This window comes from Arachis ipaensis, chromosome B08, assembly GCF_000816755.2.
Source record: "Arachis ipaensis cultivar K30076 chromosome B08, Araip1.1, whole genome shotgun sequence".
Classification (NCBI taxonomy): domain Eukaryota; kingdom Viridiplantae; phylum Streptophyta; class Magnoliopsida; order Fabales; family Fabaceae; genus Arachis; species Arachis ipaensis.
Window position 1 is genome coordinate 1,571,540 of NC_029792.2, and position 9,105 is coordinate 1,580,644.

The 9,105-nt window shown below is 37.7% G+C and overlaps 2 protein-coding genes and 1 pseudogene across 5 annotated transcripts in view; 1 reads left to right on the forward strand and 2 right to left on the reverse strand.

Moving 5' to 3' along the window:
• Window positions 1–4,804, reverse strand: part of LOC107614376 (putative disease resistance protein At4g11170) — a 5,420-nt gene extending 616 nt beyond the window's left edge. Inside the window, exons 1-6 of one of the 4 annotated variants that reach the window (XM_021108507.1) lie at window positions 4,156–4,209; window positions 3,861–4,069; window positions 3,249–3,762; window positions 1,982–3,077; window positions 1,600–1,893; window positions 430–1,528 (exon numbers count right to left, since the gene is read on the reverse strand). In XM_021108507.1, the coding sequence (XP_020964166.1) occupies window positions 430–1,528; window positions 1,600–1,893; window positions 1,982–3,077; window positions 3,249–3,721 (2,962 nt within the window). In that variant the 5' untranslated portion in view covers window positions 3,722–3,762; window positions 3,861–4,069; window positions 4,156–4,209. Of the gene's footprint in view, window positions 1–306; window positions 1,529–1,599; window positions 1,894–1,981; window positions 3,078–3,248; window positions 3,766–3,860; window positions 4,070–4,155; window positions 4,210–4,694 lie in introns of those variants that run through there. The other 3 variants (XM_021108508.1, XM_016316582.2, XM_021108509.1) reach the window with 3 other exon arrangements.
• LOC110265895 overlaps window positions 1–9,105 on the forward strand; it is a 91,729-nt pseudogene that overhangs the window by 63,820 nt on the left and 18,804 nt on the right.
• On the reverse strand, window positions 4,536–8,775 carry LOC107613764 (disease resistance protein RML1A-like). Its single transcript, XM_016315898.2, has 4 exons — window positions 8,269–8,775; window positions 6,627–7,728; window positions 6,236–6,529; window positions 4,536–6,147 (listed from the first exon to the last, which is right to left on the reverse strand). The coding sequence occupies exons 1-4, from the start codon at window positions 8,745–8,747 to the stop codon at window positions 4,696–4,698; spliced, it is 3,327 nt and encodes a 1,108-aa protein (XP_016171384.1). The 5' UTR covers window positions 8,748–8,775; the 3' UTR covers window positions 4,536–4,695.

Genomic DNA, 9,105 nt, shown 5'->3' on the forward strand with positions numbered 1-9,105 from the left:
GCTGAGGAAAAATCTTTCAATTAATATAGTTATTATAAGAAAAACAAAAACTAATTTTAAAAAAGAATAAGAGAACAACTAGAGAACCAAAAGCATATAAGCCAAAAATCAGCTAAAATGTGTTTGGGTTCTATGAAAAATCGGATTTTGGTTTGTGCTCCGTGATTTCAGGAGCGATTTTCAAACATATTATTCAAAAAGTGATTTTAATTAAACAGTTTTGTTTACTTTTTGGCGGGTCATATTTTGGTTCCATATACTTTTTCTTTTAAATAAATATTTAGTATAAAATTTTTAAATTAACTATTAAAAACAAAAAATTGAGTAAAAGATTATCGTAGGATCAATTCAATAATTTAACGAGAATGTTCAAAATAATTTTAAATTGTTGCCTCCACTACAGTGTATAGAACTATAGATCCGTCCTGCCACCATGCACGAGTGCAACCGACTCCGAAACACCACCTCTTTCACTACCTTCGTCGTCTTCATCTGAGTCATCTATGGAACCACCATTACCTTCCTCAATAGACGGTACATCCATGCTCATGCCACCACGAACATCTGAGGCATATATTGGGTGTACACTCCAATATTCTACTTCTTGGTCATCATCTTCCTCAATAGGCTGACTCAAAATAAGACGATTGTAGAAGAACTTGAATGAAACCTTGAGTTGAATATTGTTATTATTAGTGTTGGTGTTTTCTTCCATTACCTTGATCATGTCAATGCAGCATTGCCCGTCGTACCAAAAATAGCTATCGTCAAGCCATATATCCTCGCCTGGCATCCAATGCCCATCATAACTGAAACTTGGACCATTCCTCACTTCAACACAATACGTATATGACACTGAAGTGGCGCTCACTTGGTAACTCCCATAGTATGCAGGAAAAACGACCCAAAAGATGAAACCCAACAAGCTATCACCTGGGGCAACATCAAGAGTGACGGCCCCGTTCTGTGGGTTTATATATCTGAACCATCCCGAGCCTGCACCTGACAACACATTTAACTTGGGATGATTGTGCTTGTCGTTCCACAGAGAAAGAAACTTATCCTTATCCTCCTTGTCCTGCCATGCTGTCGTAGCAGATGTAGGTGCTGCTGCTAATGGTCGCTTTAATCTTCCATAGGCATGTTCCATAATGCTGTTTTTTGCATTCCCTTCCAATTTGTGGCAGTTGGTGAAATTGAAGGTTATATCCTCAAATTGCTGCTGCTGGATTGGCTCTTCAGCCACAGAATCCAAAGCAGATACAGATACAGTGTGTAGGGAGCGGCAGTCGCGAGCAATTACGCACACAACCGATGCTGGAAGCTCTGCTATGGACTCAATGCTCTCACAGTTGCTCACGTTCAGGTATTTCAGCTTCTGGGAACATACAGCAGATGGAGGAACTTGACGCAGACTCTTGCAACCAGAGATACTCACTTCTCTAAGATTTGAAGCTTTTGATAAACCTGGGAGCTCCATTAGGCTTGACGAACCATCTAGATCCACTTTCCTTAGATTTACAAGATTCTGAAATTAACAAATTAACTAATTAAAGCATGTGTATGGGTATCAAATGAAAAAGAATATTGTTTCCATACCTGTTCACCTTCCCAAAGCGTTTGCAATCCACTGTTGGGCATTATGATTTCAACAATTTTCTCAACACTTAAAGAAGGTGGCAAAGATTTCAAAGGAAACTCATCCCAATGAAAATACCTTAACTCGTTCGACATAGATCTAATACCCTCTGGAGCATACAACTTGTTTTTGGAATCGGCTGCATGAAATCTAACAAGCTTCAGTCCAGCCATTCTTTCAAATGTCTCAGGGTGCAAGCTCATCCAGTCAATTTCCGACATGTTCAATTCGATACTTTCAATAGCATCCGTTCCCTGCATATGTCAAAATGAAACATATATTGTATCAAACTTTCACCAAATAAATGTGAAAAAAAGTACAATCTGATAATCTTACGCTTACCTTATTGTCTTTCAATACTTTACAGATATCCTGAGGATCCCACAGTCTACTGCGTTTTCCTGGATCATTTGGAGATTCTTCGCGAACAATTTCACGACCCATTTCTCGAATTAAGTCATGCATTGACACACAACCATTTGAAATGGAAATAAGAGCTTTATTACCAAGATTTGTCAACCCGATAGTTGTTGCGTATCCGCAGGAATCAAGAACAGATTGTATCAGCTCTTCTTCTGAATTTGTATAAAAGAAACATGCAAGATGCAAAAATATATTCCGATCATTACGATCCAGTTCATTATAACTCAATCGCAATATACTTTGGATTTTTTCATCAGGCATCTTTTCAAGTTTGAGCAGTTCACTTTCCCACTCTCGTTGAGTTTTTCCTTTAAGAAATGAACCCAAGATTTTCAATGCTAAAGGGAGGCCTTTGCAATAGTTAAGCACTCTCTTAGACAACTCAACTTGTTCTGCTTCTATAGTGCAGTTTTGCTTGAAGGCATTCAGGCTGAAAAGCCGAAGAGAATCATCAGAATTCAATGTCTCAACTTCATGTATATGATCAGCATCCGCCTTAACAAGGACATGCTTGTCTCTTGTTGTCACTATGATTCTGCTACTTGCCCCAAACCATGTATGTCCTCCACATAAATCTTCAATTTGATCTGAATCATTGACATCATCAAGAACAACAAGAACCTTTGTTCGACCAAGTCTTTTCTTGGCAAAATTAGTTATCCCACCAGGCGTGACAAAGGGACTTGCATCTTCTTCCTTTAGCAGCTTGGAAAGAAGTTCTTTCTTCAAATTATCTATACCAGATTTCTCAGCTCTTTCTCTTACATTGTTCAAAAAGCAAAATCCTTCAAATCCATCACACAATCTATTGAAAACTGCAGTCGCAAGAGTTGTCTTACCAACACCGCCCATGCCCCAAAGGCCAATAATAACAGCTTCAGATTCCGTGCACAACGATACTAGCTTTTCAATTGGTCCATGAATTCCAACAAGACCCTGCAAATCACCTTGGGGTGATTGGTTTAACCTTTGTAAGACACGTTTGACGATTTCATCAACAAGGTGAGCATCATTCCTGCATAATGTATAAGAGGCAAACTTATTGGTATTGTTGTTGTTGTATTGTTTAGTTTAATAGTGTGAGAATGGATTTATCCCTTCCACTAAAATCTCATTTATCAAAATTATACCCTAATGTAATAGTGTAACAGAAGAAACAAAATAATCTATGAAAAGAAATACTGACCTGAAGCTTGATGAGGGTGAATGAAATCCAGACAAATTGGCAGCTTCCTTGAGAGCATCTCTCCAGATTTGCACCCTGTCTGCAAACCTCACCTCATGATTAGCAAGGGCGTGGTGATAACTTTCCTTTTGGTGGCGCACCCATGATGGGTCTACATTATGGAAAATAGGTATTACAATTTGACCATTTTGTTTGCTGCATTCCATTATTTTGGCTAGTTCTTCCAAACACCATTTGGAAGAAGCATAATCCTGGGAGAATATGATCAAAGCAATTTCTGATTGTTCAATGGCTGCAAGGAGTGAGTGTGATATTTCAGTTCCTTCTCTGAGCATGTAATCCACGTATGTCTTGATGTGCTTGTCCTCTAAAGCCTTGTGCAGATGGCTGAGAAAACCACGGCGAGTGTCTGTGCCTCTGAAGCTGAGGAAGACATCATACTTATTAATCTCAGAAGAAGCATGCGCAGCCATATCCTCTTCCTAGCAAAAATTATCGAAGATCACAGAAGTACCTGCTTCATCAATGAACTTACATATAAATGACAGGACCCAGGTGAGACAAGAAACTAAAGAGAAATCGAATGAACATTGTAACTATAAAATTGTGTACAATCTAATTAAGGAAGTTGGAGACAAATGATGAAGATCAGAACAGAGGCTGAGGCTGGAGGAGATTGTGGCAGCGTGAGTAGAGTGAAGCTCAAGGGTACACAACGGAGTCAACGCGTGCAAACTAAACAGTAAACACATAGTACCAGGTTGTTTGCACTTTCCACGAAAGCTCGCTTGTGATTACTGTGGTGGTCGGTCCAAAGAAAGCTTTAAAAAAGGAGTTTAAGTTAAATTATGTTAATGTTTGTGTACACTTTAGATACATTGCGTTACACCCTTCAAAAGATTCTTACCGGAAACCGTGTCGTATCTTTGGTTCTGTCAGTCAAATATAAGAGTGACCACCTTCAAACGTGCAAAAGAACTTGCTAAGAAACTACGCCCAGTTTATGAAATTGACAAAAGTAAAATCATGCTGATGTACTTATTATTTGTGTAACAGTATCTTGTATGTTCACACTTCACAGTAACCAATACTCCCATTTGAACAATATCTTTTACTAGTAACCAATAGTCCTATTTTAACTTGTTGGATAATTGGTCAAGTTTGTTTAAGATAAAGTTAAATTGATTCATCATGCATCATTCTTTAGTAGCTTCATAAAATAAAATTGCAAACAGAAGGAAGAACATAATTAAGGTATAAGAGAATCGAAATAGAAGAAGAATGTAGAATCACAGAAAAGGGAGTATCAATGTGATAGTCCCCGAAGCAGTGAAGGATTGTATTATGTAAGTGTGTAAAAGCGCATATATTAGAAATAACAGAAACCATATTTGGCATTGGAGAGGCCAATTCTCTCCCTTAATTCTATTTATATCATCCTCTCACCTCATTCCTTTATTTTCTTCTTCGCTCTCCTCCTATACATGAATTGAAAAGGAGTAATTTTCCCATTCTGCCCTTGATCATCCTTGCTGCTGAGCTGTGTAGCAGAAAACTCCCTTGAAGAAAAGTATTCCATTTTAAAGTTCTTATTTGTGGAAGAAAGTGGTTCTTGCAGCTCTAGATCACCTTGGTTCTCATCAACTTGAGTTATCTCTGGTCTTCTCTTGGATTTAGTATCCGAGACATATATTGGATGGACACCACACTCTTTTATTCCTGTGGAATTAAGGGAGTAATGGAATTCAAATAAAACCTTGTACTTATGAACATTATCTTCATCACTTCCTTTGCCTTGTTTGGTTCTCCTCATCATATCAATGCAGCATTGCCTATCATACCACATATACACATTGTCGGATTCCTTATCAACTGTACGGTCATATATCACCCACGAACTGTGACTGCCCAAGCTTGGACCATCACTCGTTTCAATGAAGTAAGAACATCTCAAAATTGCCGAGCCTAAGCCTTTTTCCTCTCTAGGAGGAAGAACAGCACAGAAGATGAAACCTCGGAACCTACTGATACTAGAAGCAAGTAGGACAAGTTCAACAGTCATGCAAGTTTCGGTTGTTCTATAGCTGAACCATCCTGGAACTTGGCTTCCTGGTAAGCAAACATGAACCCTGAGTTCATAGTTATTATCAAAGGTTGCATAATAGTACTCATTCCTCTGTCCTGTTGGTAGCCATGCGTTTGCTGCTTGCTGTATTCTGACATAGGCGTTTGCCATAATGGCCTGGATTGTAGCCTTCTCCAACTTAACACAATTGGTAAATGCAAATGTTTTATATCCGAATTTCTCTTCTTTGATTGGTTCAGCCATGAAAACAGTATGTAATGATGTGCAGTTAACAGCAATTAACCCCAAAATGGACGATGGAAGCTCTGGTATTGATTGAAGCCTCTTGCAATTACTCAAGTTGAGGTATTTCAGCCGTGACAGATGCTTAATGCTTTCAGGCAAGCTTCTCACACTGCTGTGACTCATTGATAAGTCCTTCAATGATGAAAGCATGCTTATATTGTCTGGCAGCAGAGAAAGGTTGGAACAGTAATCCAGTTTTAGCCGTTCAAGCGGAGCTGATAACACCAATTTGTCTGTGCCGTGGTTAAGCTGTGTCAAAGAGAACTCTCTGAGACCAATGCAGCTATGGAAAGAGAGTGTCTTAAGGGATTGATGATGAATGTTGTGCTGGAAACTTCTTAGTTCATTACAATCATTTAGAAAGAGATAACCCAGCTTTTGAGAAGACAAAACAGATTGGGGAACTTGCTGCAGACTCTTGCAGGTGGAAACATTTACTTCTTCAAGATTTGGGGCCTTGGAGAAATCTGGGAGCTCGACTAGGTGTGATGAATAATTAAGATCTACTAGCTTCAGATTTACAAGATTCTGAAGAAGAATTAAAATAAATGCATGAGGCCAATCTTTTTAAAACGATATACATGTATTTAAGCGAAAAAGAAGTTGCACTGCATACCTGGACACCTTCCCAAAGCTTCTCCAACTGACTAGAAGGCATTATAATTTCCACAAGATTTTCCGCACAAAAAGACAATGGTAAAGATTTCGAAGGGTAGTCTTCCCATTGAAAAAATCTCAGCTCATCTGACAAGGATTCAATACCATGAGGAGCACAGAGCCTATGCTCACCATCCCATGAATGAACATTTAAAAACTTGAGCTTGTACATTCTTGCAAATATCTGAGGATGCAAGCTTAGCACGTCAATTTTTGACATGTCTAATGTTATGCTTTCAATAGTTTCAGTTCCCTGCAGCATCAAGTCAAAGTATATTGGAATACTACAAAACTAACTAATTAAAACCATCTTTAGTTTACATTTGATAAAGGATATATACTATACTTACCGTGTCATATTTCAATACTTTATAGATATCAGTAGAATCCCATAATCTACTGCGCTTTCCCGGATCATTGGGAGACTCTTCCCGAACTACTTCACGTCCCATTTCTCGAAGCAAGTCGTGCATTGTCACTTCACAGCTTAAAATGGAAATAAGAGCTTTGTCTTGAAGAGTTTTTAACCCAATAGCTGTTGAGTATCCGCATGCATCAAGAAGAAACGTAACCTGCTCTTCTGAAACTGTCTTGAAGAAACATGCAAGGTATAGAAAAATATTCCGATCATGACGATCTAGTTCGTTATAGCTCAATCTCAATATATTTTGAATTTCTACATGAGGCATTTTTTCAAGTTTAAGAAGCTGACTTTTCCACTCCTGCTTACTTTTTCCACAGAGAAAGGAACCCATAACTTTTAAGGCTAATGGAATTCCTTTCGCATAGTTAAGAACCCTCATGGATAGCTCAACTTGCTCTGTGTCCATGTAGTTTTGTTTCATGGCATTCAACTTAAAAAGCTCAAGAGACTCATCCTGATTTAATGCCTTAACCTCATGAATATGATCGGCTCTATTCAGCACATGTTTATCTCTAGTTGTCACCATGATCCTACTAGTTAGCCCAAACCAATCATGTCCTCCACATAAATCTTCCAGTTGCTTAGAATCACTCACATCATCAAGAACAAGAAGAACTTTTCTGCGACGGAGTCTTCTCTTGGCAAAATCAGTTATCCCAATAGGCATGATGAAAGAGACTACATCTTTTTCTACATCTTTAATGTCCAGCAGCTTAGATACAAGTTCTTTCTTCAAATGATTTATGCCATATTTCTGGACTTTTTCTCTTACATTATCTAAGAAGCAGAGTCCTTCAAATTCATGACATACCCTATCGAAAACAACACTAGCAAGAGTTGTCTTTCCAATACCACCCATGCCCCAAAGTCCAATAATAACTACAGCTTTTGATTCCTTGCACAATAATGATTCTAGCTCTGTAATTGGTTCATACATTCCAACAAGTCCTTGTAAATCTCCTTGGCACTTTTCATTCAACCTTTGTAACACGCGTTTGACAATTTCGTCAATAAGAGCAGCATCACTCCTGTACCAAACAAGGTATAATCCAAATTGTTCTTAGTGAATGGGTTTCCCTTAAGTATCACAAAATGATATCCCATTTCTACCACTAGAACTAATATAGTCCATCTTATTTCTTCCTTTAGGGTTAGAAAAACTCTCTTCTTACATTGTCTAATCACTCGATGAATTTTGGTAACGGATCAAGATCCTCTAAAGTGAGAAAGTTGGTAAAGTAGTAAAGTGAGAGTTAATCACTCTTAAATTAAATTAAGATAGTGAGGTGCACATTTCATGGAAGTTACAAATTAATGGTGATTAACCCTTCACTTTACCACTTTACCAACTTCCTCACTTTAGAGGATCTAAATTCCTAATTAAAACCTGTTTGAATACTAACTTATGACAAAGTAAAAATCAGCAATTTAGCCTCTAAAATTCTAAAAGCATCAATTTAATTCCCGATCAATATATACAAAATATAACTAATAGTTTTGAAATTTGAGGGATTAAAATAAAACACAGTTGCAATTCAAAGGCAGAGTGTAGAAGTAAAAGAACTTGCCCAAAGTTGGATGAATGCAGTCCAGACAAATTGGCAGCCTCGTTGAGAGCTTCTTTCCATATTAGCAACTGCCCCGCCGATGACGTTTTCCGATGGCCGGAAAGTGCATCGACATAACTTCCCCTTTGATGTCGTACACAAGATGGATCTACATCATAAAATATAGGTATTGCTGTTTGACCTTTCTCTTTCCTGCACTTCATTATTTTGACGAGTTCATCCAAGCACCACTTGGATGAAGCATAATCTTGGGAGAATATAATCAAGGAAATCTCTGATTCTTCAATGGCAGTAAGGAGTGAGTGTGATATTTGGGTTCCTTCTCTGAGCTTATAGTCTACATAGATCTCAATCTGTTTTTGGTTTAAAGCCTTAATCAGATGGCTGAGAAAACCACGTCTGGTATCTATGCCTCTGAAGCTAAGGAAGATATCATATTTGCTTTCAGAAGCAACGGACAGAGAAGACGACGAAGCCATTCTCTTCGATTTCGAGCATACAAACAGCTCTGAGGAGTAAACAAGAAGTCAACAACAATAATTGATGTAATTTCCATCAAACTTCTTCGGTAACAGTGATGTGGTGTCTTTGCCGTCAACTAGCAATAGAAAGTTCCTTTGACTTCGTATAATTATCTTTATTTTTGTTATTTTAAGTACACTAGTCACTTTTTTTTTTAGAAATTGCACCAAAAAGCTACCAAAGATCTGTTTTATACATACATTCAATTGACAAAAATAACTATGTTGTGTAAAACATCTTGAACTGAGAGAATATCTTTCAAATTAAACTCGTATAATATATTTCTTTTAATTTATTTATAAATTTATATATTAG

Bases quoted from the DNA above. Each gene is read 5' to 3' on its own strand.
- LOC107613764 (XM_016315898.2), bottom strand. From the start codon at position 8,747: ATGGCTTCGTCGTCTTCTCTGTCCGTTGCTTCTGAAAGCAAATATGAT. The intron at 6,530-6,626 runs GTAAGTATAGTA...TTGATGCTGCAG, and splicing joins AAGTATTGAAATATGACACG to GGAACTGAAACTATTGAAAG. The intron at 6,148-6,235 runs GTATGCAGTGCA...ATTCTTCTTCAG, and splicing joins AGCTTTGGGAAGGTGTCCAG to AATCTTGTAAATCTGAAGCT.